The sequence below is a fragment of the Vidua macroura genome, chromosome 1 (assembly GCF_024509145.1).
Source record: "Vidua macroura isolate BioBank_ID:100142 chromosome 1, ASM2450914v1, whole genome shotgun sequence".
Classification (NCBI taxonomy): Eukaryota; Metazoa; Chordata; class Aves; order Passeriformes; family Viduidae; genus Vidua; species Vidua macroura.
Window position 1 is genome coordinate 19,895,559 of NC_071571.1, and position 19,573 is coordinate 19,915,131.

General features: G+C 39.1%; 1 protein-coding gene across 1 annotated transcript in view; it reads right to left on the reverse strand.

The window, feature by feature from the left end:
* Nucleotides 1-19,027, reverse strand: part of CACNB2 (calcium voltage-gated channel auxiliary subunit beta 2) — a 103,526-nt gene extending 84,499 nt beyond the window's left edge. The window contains exon 1 of the mRNA XM_053998100.1: nt 18,953-19,027. Within this exon, the coding sequence (XP_053854075.1) occupies nt 18,953-18,985 (33 nt within the window). The 5' untranslated portion in view covers nt 18,986-19,027. The remainder of the gene's footprint in view (nt 1-18,952) is intronic.
* Between the last annotated feature and the right edge of the window lie 546 nt (nt 19,028-19,573).

Genomic DNA, 19,573 nt, shown 5'->3' on the forward strand with positions numbered 1-19,573 from the left:
GAAATAAGAGAAAGGGATTTTGAGGAAGAGGGCAATGACAGATATAGAAGGTGGTCTCCAAATTAATTAAAAAAAAAGCTTTATCAATAATATAATCACATCATTGAGAACTTTAAAAAAATGAAACAAGAACATCCACCAAGTTAAAGGAAAATAAATGAAATTTGATGTTTTGAGACAATTAATTTGCTCTAGCGAATGGCGCTAAAGTAGTAATGATTTTGAGCTATAAAGAAAAGTCAGAGCGGTGACAGAAATAAGATAGTGCCAGTGGAATGACTTGGAGACAGGTTTCAAAGGAAGAAAAATACCCAAGGAAGTTATTGCAAACAGCATGAACCTAAATCATCTCACTTTTGTCTCAGACTGTCAGCACACACATGGATATTAACACAGACTGATTTACTCATGGGAACTTTTGAAAACTTTGGTAACTTGATTATATGTTTAGGACCTTAGGTGAAGGTAAATCAGACTTAACAGTAACAACAAGCTGACCTGTGGTGCTGTTTACTGGGACAGAAAGGGCTTAAAAATTAATGGTTTTAAGGAAAAATGGAAATATAACTTTTGACTGTATTTATTAACAAGCAGCAAATATCACAAAGAAAGGATTTTAAATTGCAGGAAGACAACTCAGAAAGAAAATCATTTAGAATATAAAATGCTATGTGTTGATATAAGAGCACAGACAGAAAGACAAAGATTGGGTCAGCCATTAAATTAAAAGTGGACAGTAAAAAAAGAGGAAAAATGGAAAACACATCTGGGATATCAACAAAAAACCAGAAAGCTAGAAAAGGAAAGAATTTGCAGGAAAGCATGGCAACCATCATCCCAATTTGTCTCAGCTCAGTTAAAAGTGCCAATTTAGATTCTGTGTTCCAGATCGTCAGTATATTTTTATCTGGGATTTTGGTTCAAGTCATTAAGATTTTCTGCATACTTAAAAATAGCTTCCTTGAAAATTCAACATGAAATTCTGTTACCAGTGGAGAATTCTGAAGGAAAAAAAAAAGACTATTTTCCTTGAATTTTATTTTTGATCTCCATACATACAGGCCCTACCTAGTTTTCAAATCTAACATTTTTAGTCTACTCCAGATAAAAACTTGAAGGTTTGGGGGCTTGCTTTCTTGTTCATTTTTTACCTTATTAAAAACTGTGATGCTAAGCATATGCTTACGTTTGCTTATGCAAACTCTTACATATTTTACTATTTCACAGAACCATAAAACATGCTGGGAAAGAGACCCACAAGGAGCATCAAGTTCAGCTCCTGGTCCTGCAAGGGACCATCTCCATGAACCACACCATTTGTTTGTGAGCATTTTCCAAACTCTTCTTGAACTCTGTCAGGCTTTGTGCTGTGACCACTTCCCTGAGGAGCCGTTCCAGTGCCCAGCCACCCTCTGGGTGAAGAAGCTTTTCCTGCTGTCCAGTCTAAACTTCCCCTGATTCAGCTTCAGGTTATTCCCTTGGGTCCTGTCATTAGGCAAGACAGAGAAAAGATCAGTGTCTGCCCCTCTGCTTCCTCCCACAAGGAAATTGCAATTGTAATTGTAATGAGGTCTCCCCTCAATGTCCTCCCAGCTCAACAGACCAAGAGACTTCAGCTCCTCCTCACACAGCTCCCCTCCAGACCCTTCACTATCTTTGTTGCCCTCCTAAGCTCTCTTAACAGTTTAATGTCTTTTTTATATTGTAGCACCCAGAACTGCCCCCAGCACTCGAGGTGAAGCCACCCCAATGCAGAGCAGGACAATCCCCTCCCTTGCCTGGCTGGCCATGCTGTGCCTGATGCCCTCCAGGACAGGGCTGGCCCTCCTGGCTGCCAGGGCACTGCTGGCTCATGTTCAACTTGCCATGGACCAGGACCCCAGGTCCCTTTCCATGACGCAGGTCTCCAGCCTCTCATTCCCCAGTCTGTCTGTACAGCCAGGGTTGCCCCATCCCAGGTGCAGAATTTGGCACCTTCCCTTGTTGAGCTTCAACGGTTGGTGATTGCCCAGCCCTCTAATTTATCAACATCTCTCTGCAGGGCATCTCTGCCTTCAAGGGAGCCAACAGCTCATCCCAGTTTAGTGTCATCACCAAATTTATTCAGTATATCAGTATGCCCTGTGTCCAAGTCATCCAAGTCATTTATGAATATGCTGAAGAGAACTGGTTCTAAGATGGAGCCCTGTAAAACCCCAGAATCCCATTAGATTCCAGAGCTCCATCAGATCCCCAGTCTGGTGTCACTCCATTCACTGTAACCCTTTGTACCCCACCCATGAGCCAGCTGCTCACCCATCACATGATGTGTTTATCCAGCTGTGAGCTGGACATCTTGTGCAGAAGGACTCTCACTGTGAGAGACAGCATTGAAAGCTTTACTGAAATCCAAAAAGATTCCATCAACTGGCTCCCCTTGATCAACTGTGTGGATTGTATTGTCATAAAAGGAAAATAAGTCTGTCAAGCAGGACCTTCCCCTCAAGAAGTGGTCTAGCTGTGACCAACAATGCATTGTCTTTTAGGTGGTTGTCAGTAACTCCCAGAACAATATTCACCATAATTTTACCAGTCACTGAAGTGAGACTGAGAAGCCTGTAATTTTCAGGGTCATCCCTCTTGACCTTCTTGAAAACTGGGACATTTTCCAGCTTCCAGTCAACTGAGACTTCTCCAGATCACCAAGACTGTTCAAAAATCATTCAGAGAGGTCTTGCAATGACATCAGCCAGCTCTTTGAGGACTCTTGGATGAATCTCATCAAGCACCACAGACTGACAGGCACAAATCCTGCACAAATTTGGAGCTGACTGTGAGTTATCATTCTCACAGCCATAGTCCATCCATGCTCAGGGCTCTGGGACCCCCAAAGCCCATCATCAATGCTGAAGTAAAGAAAGCATTAACCATCTCTGCTTTTCCTATGTCCCTGTTTGTCACCCTGTTCTTTTAAAAGTTTTAAAGTTCTTCTAGAATTTTTCTATGCCTTCTGATGTTCACATATTTCTACTGGCGTTTCTCACACTGTTCATGTAAATAATGATTGTTTTGCATTCCTCTTTGTGGGAGGAGAGAATTGACGGACTGTTGGTTTCACCAGCATGGTTGGACAGGTGGCAATTTCATCCTCCAATCCACTGCCACTTTTGTAATTCTATATATTGTGAGGTTTGGAATAAAGTTCCCTCCTTGTGCTCTCTTTTCCCTCTTTTGCATTTAGCATGCGTGCGTGAGTTATTTCGTATCGTAGTGTGACACCTGTTTGTGAGGAATGCCTTGCCTGCTGGACCTCTGACATTTTGAAATTGCCTGCTCCTGTGCCATTAGGAGGTGGTGCCAAAAGAGCAACTAGCACTGATGGACTCAAACTTATCTTCAGCAGTGTTTTCCTGGGAACCTTATTCACCAGTTCCCTGAGCAGCCTGAAGTCTGGTCCCCTCATATCCAGCATATCTAGGGTTGAAGTTTTGCTGGCAGTTTTCCACCTGTTGACAGAGATTTTAAACTCAACTGCTTCATGCTCTCTGTCACCAAAAAGGCCACCAACTACCATTTCATGAGATCCTCTCGTTAGCAAGCATCAAATCAAGGAGGGCATCTTTCCCAGCCAGCTCCCTTAGTACCTGTAGCATGAAATTATCATCCAGATGTTTTAGGAATCTCCTGGACCCCTTTTTGCTAGCTTTGTAGTGATCCCAGTTAACACTTGGCAAGTTGAAGTCCCCCATAAGGACAAGGATGGATGATTTAGAATTATATCTTAATTCTTTAAAGAATAATTCATCAGTGTCATCATCCTAGCTGAGTGCCCTATAGAAGACTCTCACAATGATATCTGCTTTGTTTGTCCCTTAATCCTTATCTAGGGAATCCTTAGCTGTGCCATTGACAACTTCAAGTTCCAGCACTCAAACTTTGTCAGCTTTCAAAGATAACAACTGCTTTTATATATATTTTTGCTTGCTAGTCTTAATTTTCATACCATAAATACAGTTTTTTGTCTGTTTAAATAACTGTCTTTTTTGCCATCTCTTAATTAGTTAGTCTGACAATCAGACACTCTGAAGAAACCACTGTCATACACTAGTTGTCTACTGATAAGTTTATTTTCCAGACCATCTGCTACTGAAATTTTGATTTTCTAGTCATGGTCTCTTGTTAACAACATTTGATGACTGTCATGACATAGAACACTGCCATTTGCTCACCACTTAGATCAGAAGAGGTTTTCTTACCAACACCTTTGTTAAATTATGCATATGAAGACTAAGCAATTAATTAAATTTCCCTCACCCAGGCTCATTGAAACCTCAGGCCCTTAAACAGAGGTTCATCTGTGACTCATCTGTATCTCTTACAGACAAAATGACTCTTTAAGCACCTGCAGCCTTCCTCTCTTTGATACTGCCAGAAACACCAAGTAAGCAGTTTTGCATTGCCTGGCATCATTTATTTCAGGATATAAACATGACAAAAAATATATCCTCATCAATAAGTTGTATGTAAGCCCCGTTTCTAAGTGTGTCAAAACCACATGAGTCCTTGTGGTTTCAGATGTTAGTGCTTTGCTTTGGTCTTCATCCTCATAGACTCATTGAAAAATACCAGGCCTGTTTCTTTTTACCCATTACCTTTCCACCAGGTCTAGCATAAAACAAAGCAAACTACTTGCGATTTTACCAACAGGATGAGGCTCCTTTTTCACTATTTACACATTACAATTACTCTCATCTGATTTCAAGAATACAACAGTCTGCAATACTCTACATGAATGAAAATATCTCTGGAAAGGCCTTTTGTACCTCTTGTTTATCACCTATCAAAATAATCTTGAAAAATTCCCTTTCTTTGGCATATATTTTCATAATTTTTGTTCTAAACCAAAAATACAGCAGTTAACATATAGATTGCATGGTGCCAACTGTTCACATCCATTGGCTCATTTAGATTTGTCTCTAAAATCCACCTGACCTAGTGCCTCCACACAGAGTGGATGAGGGTATCAAGCTAAAGGAAGCACTACATGCCTGATTCTCCCATCTCCATCTACACAGCTATCACTGCTTGCACAGCTCCACCAACTGTCCTTTGAAAGTAGAAGAGTGAGACAGTTTGTGATTCTGAGTCTGCTCATTTTTAGAGCACTATCCCCATCTCTTTATTAAGAAATAAGACTGAAGGCTCTGTATGTTATTGTCCCCATTTTTCATCTGCAAGGCAATGCAAGAATGTGAAGAGTATACACAATACTTGTTTACAACAAAAAATAATAAAAGGTTCTAGGAAACCATCATATAGTACAAAATATACAATATTGAATAAACCTAAATGTATTTTCTCATAGATAAAACAGATCTTGTACTATGGATTTATGCTAACGCTAGAAATAAGATTGCTTAAATGAAGATGGGATGGTTAAAAGGGCAGAGTATGTTTTAGACAACATGGAAACAGAAATGTGCTTGCTGATGAAGATGGTGCTAACCTGATTAGGTTAGATGCTAACCTGAAAGGAAATAAAATATAAATGAATTCCAAAAGAAAAAAATCAAGGAAATCAGAAAAGCATCAAAGGGTGTGGTGAACTTTCATAATTCAGTGTTGGAATATTTTTTGTATTCTGGGACATTCGAAGGTTGGAAAAATACAACAGATACTTTCCAGGATAACAACTGAACTCAGGTTTCTAAAATTATTGCAACCTAGAACACCAAGCATTTTCTGGTTTTCAGCCATAGGAGAAACATCAGGAACATTCCGCTTCAGAACAGACTTTGCCTGAGGAGAGCACATTACATCATATCCCTCACTGAGCCATTTCCTCTTCGGGAGGATATACCACTGGTTGTTCTTTTATCTGTTGTTGCAATACTGAATACTGGCAGAAAATACATGTTTGATTGCCCTGCCACACACACCTGAGGAGCCTAGCTCCTTGCTATTGATAACCTCCTTTTGGATGCTGAGGGATCTCCACTCCAGGCTGTGCAAGCCCCATTCCCTCAGGCTGTATCTGCAAGTCAAGTGATCCAGCTGCAACCATCCTGGCATGCCTCCACTGAATCATTCTCTCTGATTTATCCACATCTTTCTGTTGGGGCACCAAAACTGGTCACAGTCAAGCAGCTATATTCTAATGAATGCTGTGATCATCTCCTTGGATAGAGTGCCTGTACTACTTTTCATAAAGTAATCATCAGTTTGGGGTTTCAAAAGAATCTGCAACAAGAAATACAGTAGGATTCTTCTCAAAAAGAGACAACATACACCTTTGGCAAACCTTCTTTTTTAGATTTGCTGTGCAACAGTCAACTTATTCAAAAATTTTAAGACAAGCAGTAAAGCGACTCACTTTGTTGTAAAGCGGCATTATTAATGTACTACCAGGTTCAATCAACTTTTTAAAATCCCTCAGATAAAGAGATTTCCTCCAACACAACCCGTGCAAGTTTCTGGTTACAAATGAGTCTCCAGCACCTGCAGGGATGAAAGACAAAAGAACAGAAACTCCAGTTCTGCAAGTCTTAAGGTCTCGAAGTATGTTATGCTAACTTTCATCAAAGAAATACAAACAAGCCTATGTCATCCCCAACAATTTGTTTTTTTCAGGAACTGCACTGGCTAGAGCCTGTTTTTTCCTCTCTGATCCATGGTTTGGAAATGAAATTAATTTTCTCCTTAAACTCATACGGTTACGTTCACTCAAATGTTCTCTTTCTTCCAGTTTACAAGGTTCAACCAGTTTCTGCTTGAGGAATTACCACACAAATGTATCAGCTGTACCTCTGCTGCTGTCACTGCTGGATTCCCACTGAGTGACAGGAATATGACAAAGCTGGCTCTGAAATGGCTGCTATACTGTGCTAATTAGGAAAGCAACTCATATTTGGATGAGAGTCCTAAAGATAGAGTGAACCAGGAGCAGCCAAATAGCAGTAGGTAGGTGGATGATGGGCATCATTCAGATTATCCAAAGGATGAGCACCATGACAAAGCAGCAAAGATGGACAAAGCTTCAAGAGGAGAAATATCAGGGTAATATGAGAGAAATATGAGAGAGTATTTCAGGCATGTAAGAGATGGATGGTAGGCCAATAAGCATTTTCTGAACTGTTCCTAGTTCTTGCCTCTCTCCAGTTTAGCAGCAGAGATCACAAAAGCAGAAAGGTATCTCTTCTAGGATGAAAAATACTGTATAAAAATACCAAAAACCAAAACAATTACCTCAATGTTTTTTGGGTTTATCCAGCAGTTCTAGGCTTCTGAATTGAAGCACACAGGTAGAAAGAGAATTCCACAACTGTTTTTTTCTTGCTTACAAGCATTCAACAGGCGCTCTGTGTTCACCCTGATTTACATAAAGTCAGTGCCCAAAGTGTGCATGGATGGAAAAAAACTTAAAAATGCTAAAGAAACCCAAGATCTATCACCTCTCCTAGGTCACATCTATGGCCCATTCAGTCGACTGTATATGCACTGCTATACCACAATTCAAATACATTTGTATTCCAAACACCTCAAAGATTCTCCAGACACAATGCTAGATTCCCTGTTCAGGTAAAAGTCAGAAGTCGCCACTAAATTCAAGACAGGATTTTCACACTTCAAGAAATCCTCCTGCCTCTCAATATTATGCCAGCTAAACTCCATTTTGGAGAAAAAGAAAGGCATTTTGTATCTTATTTATTCCATTTTTTTAAATTTTACATTTATTCTTAACTGATTTCAATTAGACTAAAACACTTATTACAAAATATTGAATATTTTTATTTAAGTAAACCAGAATGTCATTTTTGATTTGCACTGCTCTCCTTCCATTATTCCTTCTGTAAGAGTTATTCCATTTATGATCAGCAATAATTCATACAGTTAGCATCTCCCTTCCTGTTCAAAGTTTTTAACTTTACAGTGCTTAAAAAAAGAATCGCGGCTTATTGTTTCCTTTGTCATGCAGAAGAAAAGGAAATTGTTGTTGCTAAAGCTGGCACAGTAACACAAGTGTGCTCTTTTATGACCTCTCATGTTTTGTCAGTTGTCTGCAAACCTGGATCTTTTCATGATTTGAAAAGGTGTCAGTATTTTTTATTCCTGGTCATTTTCAAAATCATCATAGCCTATGATTTCCCTAGAAGTTCCTTCTTGTTTCCTCTCTTGATTATGCTAAAACAGACCTTATTTAAGTTGAATACCATTGCATTCACATCATAAAATCTATCAGAGAAGTGCAAGGACAACACTTTCAATTGTTACAAGTCAAGCTGATCCACAAAACATGTTGTGTAACTGGCAGGACTAATCTCTCCCACCACACTTACAGACACAGATGTCCAGGTTTATTTAAAATAACCCTAAACAAAACAGCAAAATTTGCAGTGTTTGGATTTTTTTTAAATGTATGCATTTTACTGGAAGGCATTTGATTATAGGAATATCTCAAATTTTATTCCTGTGGTGACAAGGCAAAAACAGCTATAGGAAATGGTATCAGCTTAATTATGTTTTCTCCCTCAGCATACCAGGACAGTCCCATCCAGACCATTTCCCAGATGTGCTTGCCTGCTAATTCCACTGGACCTCTGGATCCAAAGTGATGAGAACATTATTTAGTACTAAAAAGACATGTCTGAGCTGAATTATTAATTTTTCCTTACAAATCTATATTCCTGGCAGGAGAGGGGAGAGATAACATTCATGCATGCAAAGGAAACCTCCTAGATGGCAAAGCAGCTTAATTTGTCAGGAAATAGGTGTATGTGGTGGTTATTTAAAAGAAAAAAGCATTTTCCCTATGTCAAGTTCAAGTGAAATGTCCATCAGCAAAATCAGAATTTCACATATGGTACTAATAATTCCCTGTTCCCTTGTACAGGGAACCTTATGATTTCACTTAAGCATGTCTGAAGGCCACCCATGTTCTTGCCAGGATGTCTGTAATGAATAACAGAATTACAGCACACAATATGAATTATTCCATTTTAGAAGGAATTAAGGGAAACAACACAACTTTCTTAAATATATGGGGTAAACCACAATATGATACATATGATAAATTGACTATATTTGAGCAACAATCTAATATGTATCTCTTTCATACCTCACTTTATAGATATTATCCCCATATTTACATGGAATCCGGATGAAGGCAAAACAATCACAGTAAATTAAAGATTAAAGGTCTAAAATTTCAGAATTATGCTGGGCATGCTTCACTAACAGGAACTAAATCATGGGCAACTGCTGGACAAGATGAAAATTTCTAAGAGTGAGTTTTGACTTATGAAGTAAAAACACTGGGATTCCTCCTTTGTGTCCTGAAGATTTTTACATAGCTTGCATCCTCTCAGTAGAATCAAAGAAAAAAAGCAGACTGGTGGGAGGACATGTGGAGGAAAGGACATCTAGTCCAACCTCCTCCTCAGGAGTACCATATTCAAAGCTACAGCAGATTGCTCAGGACCCTGTCTAGTTGAGGTCTGACAATCTCCATGGATTAAAATTTTTCAACTTTAGAAAGAGTTTTAGTTTTATGTCACACTGCGACACGAAATAACTCACAGAAGCAGGCTAGATGTAAAAGGAAAGAAATATAACCCAGAAAAGTAAACTTTATTTTCTGACTCCACTATATATACAATAACTAAAATGACAATGGATTGGAGGGTGAAACTGCCATCTCTACAACCACACTGGTTAAACTAACAGTCTATCAATTCTCTCCACCCACAAAGAAGAATGCAAAACAATCATTATTTACATGAACATGCATGAGAAAATTCAGTTGAAATATGTAAATATCAGAAGGCATTGAAACTTTTAGAAGAACTTTAAAACTCTCAAAAGAACAGGGAGACAGTTTTTAATCTTTGAAGTTCTAAGAGTAATTATGTCTTAGGATAATAAACTATGAAGTTTGGCATTTAACCTCAAAAATTAGCCTGCTGAGCTGCCTCCACAAGCAGACAGAAACAATTCTGTAAAGATATGTGCAAAGTTTTAATTTTAGTTACATTTTAGTAAAGCCCATTTCTTCACATATAATAAACGTCAAATACCTCCAGTTAAGAGATAAAACTAAGTTTGTCGTTTCCTTTCAGGCAAATATACTTCATGAAAAGACATGTACAGATCTTTTATTTCATACTTGTTGTTACTAAAAGGAATAGCTTTGAAATACTATTTTGTTCTTATGATACTCAACTAGTAGTATTAATGTATCAGCCTTGCTCCCAGAAACTGGCCTTTTATTGTTCCCTCTGCTTAAAAATTCTTGTAATGGTCTACCTGTTCTTAGACTTAAGGACTCAGCTGAGTAGGAAGCACTCTCATTTTGTATTTCTAAAAGAAAATTGTTTTTCTTATACCAATAAAAACTACTTTGATTTAAAGAATTTATTTTTAATAAGAACATCTGTATAGATATTTGTAAAAAACATAGAAACTGCCTTAAAAAAGTAAAAAAAAAAGGTATTAACCCCAATTCTTATTAACTCAATTTGACTGGTTTGTAAGCTCTAACAGAACACTAAAACTCTACCATAAACCATAAAATACAATATGGAATTCTAGAATTTTAAACATCAAAAATTCCTACGCATTGCTAAATTAAAACGTATAGAATCACACTGTGTTGTAAATGATAATGTAAAATGAAATGTGCACAGGAGAATTTCCCAGGGATTTTAATCTTTCATTTCTCAGGAAAAATATTTTTAAATGGCTGGTTCCTATGGTTCTGTAGTTACAGCAATGAAAACACCCAAGTTTTGCTAAGTTTCTCCCAGAAGAATCTTCGACATTAATCTTGTCAGAGATGTATAAAATAGTACTAAAAAAGCATGCTATCATTACTCACTTCAGTGTAAATAAAAGACTGCTGAAAAAAAGAATTGATGATTCCTATCAAAGATGTGTTACCTATCCTCAGGATTTTGTAATTCTTACTCATCAGCTGGAGTAATTACTGGAGTAAAGTAACATGCAGTGTAAGTAAACAAACAGCATTTCATTTAGTCAGTCCTGGAGCTTGTTTATAATTTAGAGAAGACATGTCTTCATGATGATAGATGTCCATGACTTTGATAAAGAGGTAGATAGACTTTTGCTCTGTGATAGCCTTCCTGAGAGCCAATGTTGAATAAGAACAGATTATAGATTTGCACTGATCAGCTGCTACTGAATTTGTTTATCAGATCAAACCATCTTACTTATTATCATCAACTGGACAACAAAAACATATTCCCAAATAGACATAAACACACAGCCTCAACTGTAAAAGAAGAGGAAAACAAAGGGAAAAAAAAAAAAAAAAAAAGGACATGTGCCCCAAAAAGACTATCAAAGAAACTTTGTATCAAATATTCTGGAATGGGATTTTTGGTCCTTGATTTCCCTGTGTGGAAGATTTCTACCAAAATGCCCCTGGACTATATCCAGCCTGCCTACTAGAAGCGCTTAATTGAGCTGTTGTAACTGCTGGAGTTTTGAAAGGTCAAGAGAGCAACAAGCTAGCCAGGCTGCCAGCCACCACCTCACACACCATTGATGGGAGAGTAGCTGTGCTGCCCAGGATAGGCTAAAACAGGCAGCCTGCTGCACCAGGCGAGCAGGCAGGATGGCAGACAGTGCCAACATGCCTTCCTGACTTCAGCTTTCCATATGTGCTGTAGGGAAGTCACGATTTCCATTTTGCACATAAAACATCTTCTGCTAACCCTTCTGCTACCCCTTCTGCTACCTCACATCCATCCACAGGCTAAACAACGTAGACATCAAAATGCATGTCACAAATACTTAAGTGGAAAACAAACTTTAAAGTAATGCTATTATTAGAGGCAGAACACTGGGGTTCCTGCAAGACCTGGATTTATTTTGCACCATATTCATGCACAGCATATGCATGTCCCATTTCTTTAACTAAAGACATTCAAGCCAGCTTCTTCTAAGTATCTCAACCTTTGCATTTAGGGCTCCACCCCAAGCATTATAAATTGATTACTTAAACCACATGCCATTAGTATTTTTTACCCAGGGGACATCTCTGGCTACATAGGTCTCCTGACATTTAATTAAATAAGAACTATGAATTTATGTGGCATAAGAGGGAGGAAGTTGTAAATAATTTCCAAAAGGCTGGACACACTCACACGGTGTGCAGTGGAATCCAAGAATTAAGTATGTAGCTACATAAATCAGGGAAGCCCATCTAACTAGCCTGTTGTTAACTCTGTACTGCCCAGCCTAGATTACTACTCCTACCATTAACACTTTTTATGGCTACATTAGCATCATACAAATTCTTCATTGAAAAATAGCCATATTTTTCTATCAAAGCCTATAGAATAAATGATGAATATGGAATAGAAAAACTCATATATTCCTGATCATGAAGTTATCTGGTTATATTTTTTCCCCAAGTCCATGCTAGTTCACATCACTGAGGTAAAGTGCCTTGTGCAGCATGAGGCTGATGAGTGCATTGCCAGGAAGTAGGTCATTATCATGGCCATTTCCCTCAGATGGAAATAAACTGAATCCAAGACCAATAGATGAATTTACAGATTTCATCAGGCCTGGGTGCTATCAATTCACTCAGAAGCCAGGTCTGGTGAGAGACCTCCTTCCCTCCGTCCCACTGCTGTCTCACAAATGGGAAAGTAGCTGAGGCATTCAGAACTCCCTCAAACACTTTGGTAGGATTTTTAAGTACGTTGATTTTTTTATTTTTTTCTTCATGTTTGTGAGGTGAACTGCACTGGTCCTGCCAACCTAAGCCAGTTTTCACACTCCGTTTCTCTTACACTCTATTTCTTAAACAGAAGTAAACTTCTCCTTTGCTATTTCATCACCTGGAGCTGGTCATTGGGGCTGGTTTCTAAATGTCAGAACTTTCACAGGGCTCCCTCTCACACACACCTCAGGCACAAACCTGCTTCTCAAACATCATGCAGTCACCATGATCCTCTCCCACAATAATAGAAATGCTCATTCCCTTCCTTCATTGCATTCAAACACCACTCAGCACTAATCCAGTGCAAAAGGATCCAGATAAATTGCAGTCATTGACTTGCCTCACATTTTTTGTTGGAAATACCTATTTCTAAAAGTTATTTCCTGAAGGGAGAAACCTTGTCTCTAATCTCCCAGAGCTCCACACTCCCCAGGACCCTACATTAAAAAACAGGTATTCTGAGTTCTACACAGGGGACAGCTGACCCACTGCTCACAGACTCACGTACATAACAGGGACTACAGCTCGTGTCTGCAGCCATGGCCTCCACAGAGCTCCCCACCTTTGTATTGACTGTTCATGTGTTGGATTGCGGGGGCAGAGGTAGGGGAAGGTCAGATACACTATAAATAACTTAAGTATTATCTCAAAAATATAAAAGGCTCCATCCTTAGCCACTGAAATTCAAATTAAAGACAGGAGGCACAGAAATAGAACCTATATGAAACAAACAGTAACATCATTATTAAAAAATCTATTTCACATAAACTACAGGACATTAGATTAAACACTGATTTTCTCTGGGGATAGAAGTATGGTCACTACAGTTGTGCAAAACACTAACTGACAAGTACACTGGGTGTCTTAGGAGTAACACAGAAATGACCAATACTTTCATTTGCATGGGTTTATTGAGATCTTCCTCTCTATTGTTTCCCTATCCTAAACTGAAACTGTTTCAGGAGCCATTCTGCTACACCATCAGAACCAGCAGCTCTCCCAGGCTTCCCTTGGGGAAATCCCAAAACTCATATGCAGTGCTTAAACACAGCTGTGAGGTCTCTGAACTAGTCATGGGGAATGATGCCATAAAGAATGACCCTCATTTTTCCAATTTAGGAAATGAAAACTGTATTGCTTCTACACTTTGGCTGCTGCAGAAAATCCACAGGAAAAAGGCTTGCTAAGGGTGACTGTTTCACAAATCTACATCTACCTCTGGATGTGACCCCATCTGTCTTCACATATAAGCACTTGTTTCTTCCACATAGGAGTTCTTCTCACTAAACACATGGTTTCAGGCAAGAATAACTCCATTTCTTGTGCAGCTGTACAACATTTGCAATTGAAAATTAACCAAGTGCTATTGTCGCTACAAACAAACCAAGTGTCTCCTAAAATTTAAAGATAAAGAATCAAAATGTCAAGGGATTTTTCAAAAGATGGACTTGTGGCTCTGAAGCAAACCTCAGAGACTGAATTTAATTTGACTGCCTTTCAAGTTACACTCATGTGTTGTACAACTTATCTATCTGAACATAGCATTAGTTGTTGTTGCCTTAGGTTGAACTAAGGTGAACGTGGAAAAGTCATTCCAAAATCTTATGGTTAAATTTTTATGGTGTTCTGCCACAGGTAATTTGCCAAACTATCCTTTTAATAACAAACATGCAATTCAAATGAGAGGTTCCCAAAGAAGCAATTCTGATTTATTCAGATACATTCCCATGTCAATCCACAGTATGATGAAAACTATCATTGCTAAAAAGTTACAAGTGACTCTCTCTCATTTTAAACAACATCCTTTCCTCCCTTCACTCAATTTCTGAAATAAGGTAAGTAGCAATGATTCAGAGTAAATACATCACTGTGTTGTCCCTACTGGTTTCTAGGACTTACAATATTTGTAAAATAGGTGGGGTTTTCCCTTGAAAATGTCCTATCAGCAGAATGCCTGTACACACAGAATTGGGATCTGTCTGATTCCTGCAGAACAGTCAAAAAGTAACCCTTCTCAAACCTGAATGACATTTGACTGCTCCAAGATATTCCCCTCCTTTAGAAATTGAGCAGACAGATTTTCATACTTTTTGGAAGATAATTCTGCCTGGCAGGAGTCATGAATATAACTGGCATTTATCAACATCATACTTATTATTCCAAAAGAAGTGCCCCATCCTTCAAGACGACATAGGCAAACTCAATGGAAATGAAGATTTAATTTAAATAGACAAGTTCAAAACTTTTGCCTGGAGAACACAAGTGACAAATGCTCTATTTCCAAGGCAACCAAAACATATGCTCTGGACATCACAAGCAATTCACTGGACTTATAAGAGGTTTCCTACTCTTTTTAAGGATATTTTCCAAGAAAAATATCTATGGAGATCAAAAAAAGCTAAGTTTTGAGTTTCTTAGGAAAGTTAAAAGTTGATCACAAAAATCTGAAAGTTGCATGCAATAGGGTGAATGAAATTCAATGATTTTTCTTAAATGACCAATAACCAAGAAAACTTGCTGCCTCTGAATTACTCTCCTAAAAGAATAGCTTCCCAGTGATTAGGTTTCTCTCAGAAGAAATCACAATTAACCCTACACTTACCATCACAGTGTTGGATCATGCTAATGAAACAGAGCCCAAAGTCTCTGCCAGGGGAGACTGCTGGTGGAAGGAGTGGCGAAACACTAAAGGTGTCCTGTACCCAGCTGAGGACAAGTTGGTGCCATCAGCCCTGGCACACCTCCATCAGGGCCCTGGAAAGGCAGGAGGGATGAGGCTGGAGCTGCCCAGCACACACAGCCCTGGCAAGGCCCACCTGAGGGAGGAAGAGCAGATGTTCTGCAGCTGTGGGAAATGCTCTGCTGGGCAAAGTGTAGCCCGGGGACACAGGAGAGCCTCCCAAACTTGCAAGCACCATCTGAAGTCCCATCATCCCTTATGTGGAACTCAAAAGTCTGTTGGGAGTAAGTTTTAGATGCTTTTGTTTTGGGACAGTAATGCAGACTACGATCTACCAAGCATCTGTGAAAAGGAGTTCCCTCTTTCTGTTTCATTTTTGATGAACTACTCCATTCTGTTTAATTTATTTATATATTCCCTTTAACCAGAGGTTTATTTCACAAACAAACAGGAAAAGGCCTAAACAAACAAGTTACAGCCACAAATGAGACTGCTGGGCCTGCACCTTTTTACAGTTTCCTGTATTTATGAAATTAAATTGCTTACTATAGTCAAACATACCTACTTTGCCAGATATGTGGCAAAGAATGCCTAAAAAGATTCTATATGTTTATTTCATCACTCATAAAGAGCTTAATAAGCATCTACTTAAAGTTTTAAAATGTAATGTGAAAGACACGGTGCATCCCAAGTTAGACCATTTATGGAAATACTAATGGAAATAGGAAAGGACCACTGCTACCTGGTTTATTATTAATAAATTTATTTATTTATTTTATTTATTTCATTTATTTCAAAAAGATAGCTTTTGTGACTGTGTCATGACCCTTTGTTTTTATTTTTAATATGAAGTGGTCATAAACCCCAGCTTTTTTCTTTTGATAACTGATTCTTAAGCAGTATTATCTTTGTCAGCTGGGGTTGGTGGGAGATGGTATCAAAGACTATCATTATCAAAAGTTTATGATTAACAGTGCTGTCAGATATCTGGACTTATTATGCACTCAGAGTAAGCTAATAATCCAATCTTGTTTATACACAGGAAAAAAAAAGAAAGCAAAGTGGATGCAAAAGCTGGTAGTACCAGTCTGTGGCATTTGACTATTAAATTCCACTGAGTTAGAATACCACCTCAGATACTCAAGTTTCTGCAAACGTGTGTGCGTGCTCACATGGACATGTGTGTGTGTGCATATGAAATGCAAACAATGATCACACACAGTTCCATTTCTCAATTTCTCAATTTAAATATTTAGTTTTAAGAGATGGATTTACTGAATTCCTCTAAGAGATGCCTTAATGATGCTATGTTTCTTTTCATCAGTAGTCTCCTCCCTAGGATAAAAATCAAATTTTATATGCATAGCTAGAATTCCTTAAACTTATTTAAAATTGCTTTAAATTAATAGTAAACTTAAAATTAAACCCTGAAATTCTTCACTGTCACTTTTCACTCACTTTGTCCTTCAGTGACTCAAGTAATTGTGTGGGAAGATAAAACAAATGCCTTTTCCACAGTATAGAGCATATGGCTTCATGAACAACAGATCATGTACAGACAGAAGTTTCACATTTATTTAGCTTTTACTGAACAATAAAAGTGTTCTTCAAGCTTTATGTACACCATCAATTCTATTTTACTTATCACTGAGTAAAGCAAATATCTTGGTAAGTCTGGCTGCCAAAATAACACCAAAAAAGTGCTTCCTTATTTTCTCCCGAACTGTCCTGCTTTAAAGAAAATCTAAGAAAAAACCCAAATTATATTTTAATTTGCACTTAGTGACACATTTTATTTGAGGAGCTCATTACTCTTCAGCTTCAGAGACTTCTAGAGATATCAAAGTGAACAAAAGAAAAAAAAAAAAAAACCAAGAAAGAAATAAAAAAAAAAAACAACCCCACACAATTCATGGTGGGCTTCTTACTTTTTCTACTGATGCTATTTCACTTTGCACAACAATGTCATAGAAAAGGGAATGAGATGGCTCACGTGCCTGGGAAAGTTGTCTGAAACATTTAACTACTTTCTATGAGACAGAGTACTTCAATATTTTATAGAAACTGAAAAAGCATCAGAGAAAGAGAATGAGATTTGAATCCAAAGCTCTAACACCATTCTTCAGTCATTAGGTTATTTTCAAGACAGTTTAAAATTTCAGACTTGCTTGCTGTATGAACCAGGAAGTAACTCCACAGGATACAATGGAATGAAGAGCAAAATTCAGACGTCTGTTAAGCGATATTTGTTACCCTTTACAAATAACTGAATGTAACTAATAAAAAAAAAAAAAAAAAGCTTCAAAGTTTGACACTCTCTTCTGCTTTACAATTTTTATACACAAGTCAACATTCTATAGCATAATCATTGCAATGCCCTGTGGGTTACCACTTTGGAAAAACTAAGTTCTTTTCAGCTCCCTAACTTGGTTTGTGAAAGTTTGTGCAAGTCACACATACACAAATGAGTTCAATGTGCATACAGCTGCACTTAAATTATTTTCCTGAATGCCTTCTACATTTGTTGCATCGAAAAAAACATAGCTGGCTGGAATTTAAAAAAGAAAAAAAAAGAGGCAAAAATCCCAAATAACTAAATTAATTCCTTGAATTGTGTTCTAGAAACCAGACTGCCATAAAAGGCCCTTTCATACTTCAAAGAGCAACTTCAATAATCAAAACAAAACATTTGCAATTGCCAGTTGTATGCAAAGAATGTAGCACTTCTGAGCTTGTGAAATTCATTTTGATGTCCTATAGTAGAGTTCATACACATTTTTCACTGTTATTCTTCCCCAAAGCTCCTCAGATTTGGACTCAGTCACAAATGTGCGTGGGTGGAAGAATCCATCCACTTTGCTTACAACGTAGCACTTGAACCACAGGCTGCAAAATTGCAAACTTTTATGTCAGCTAACAGTGTCATGCAAAAGTGTGGAGCTGTTAGTGGTTTACTTCTGGGCTTCTCTGACATCATCAATTTATTTCAAACACTGTTTTTTCTACACAGGTACTTAAGTAAAGAGTGTCAGATGTTAACGCGGGTGTTTGGGTTTTTATAAGCTAGCTCTTTTGATGGACATTGCAGTACATTACAATGACATGCTTTGAACTTTTGTACAAAAGAAATGGTTTGGCAACATCCCCACAAACATACTATTAAAGCCAGTTCCGTAAGCTCCTTGTAGTCTATTTACATTACAAAGTATGAGACAAATTCTGAATTATGTGGAGGCATGGGTTTGCTTAACTCAGAGTCCAAATAGCCTCATAATACTCAGTAGTTAAATACTTTCAATACTGCCACAATTCAATAAACAAGGAAAGTAAATTCAATTTTATCTACCAAATAGTATCCCACTACTTGAAGAATTTGAAGAAAAATGTCATATTTAAAAAGCAATCGAACTGGTGAATACTTAAGTTCAAACGCAGAAAAAAACGATACTGACAGAAATTCAAAGCTGCCCAATAAACTCTGAGATTGGAACATTAAAAGTAAGTAACAAGTAAGAAAAAAAAAAAATCACTAGTTTACATCTTACCGCTTCGTACTCCTCACTGCCAAAAAGGTACATAGTTACTCCTTCGCGGTCTGACAGCAGTTGCCCAGAGCGCCCAGTCGCCTAAAGTCAAATCTTCCACGGCATCTTCAGCTCCCGTGTCCCAGCCGGGCAGGCTTCCCAGGCTGCTTTCCCACGCCTGGGCTGCTCCTGAGGCACCGGGGCTCTCGGGCATGAACTCGGAGTGTGCTGCGAGGGCCGCGGGACCGGCGGGACGGAAAACTGTGAAACTCCGCGGGCGGCGGCGGCAGCCCCGCGCCCCGGCGGAGCCGTGCGGAGCCGTGCGGGGCGGGGCGGGCAGCGGGACGGGGCGGGCGGCCCCAGCTGGGGAGGGGCGGGACAGGACAGGACAGGACAGAGGGACGGAGCAGTGCGGGACAGGAGGATGGGGCAGTGCGGTGCGGGGCACGCAGAGCGGCGGTGCGGGCCGCGGGACGGGACGGGACGGGATGGGACGGAACAAGACGGGGCGGTGCGGGCAGCGGAATGGGGCGGTGCGGGCAGCGGGGGGCGGCAGCGCCGCGTTCCGGCCCTGCCCCGCCTGGCGCGACACCGCCCAAATTGTGAGCGGCGAAAGCGCGGCCGGGAGAGCGCCGAGTGCGG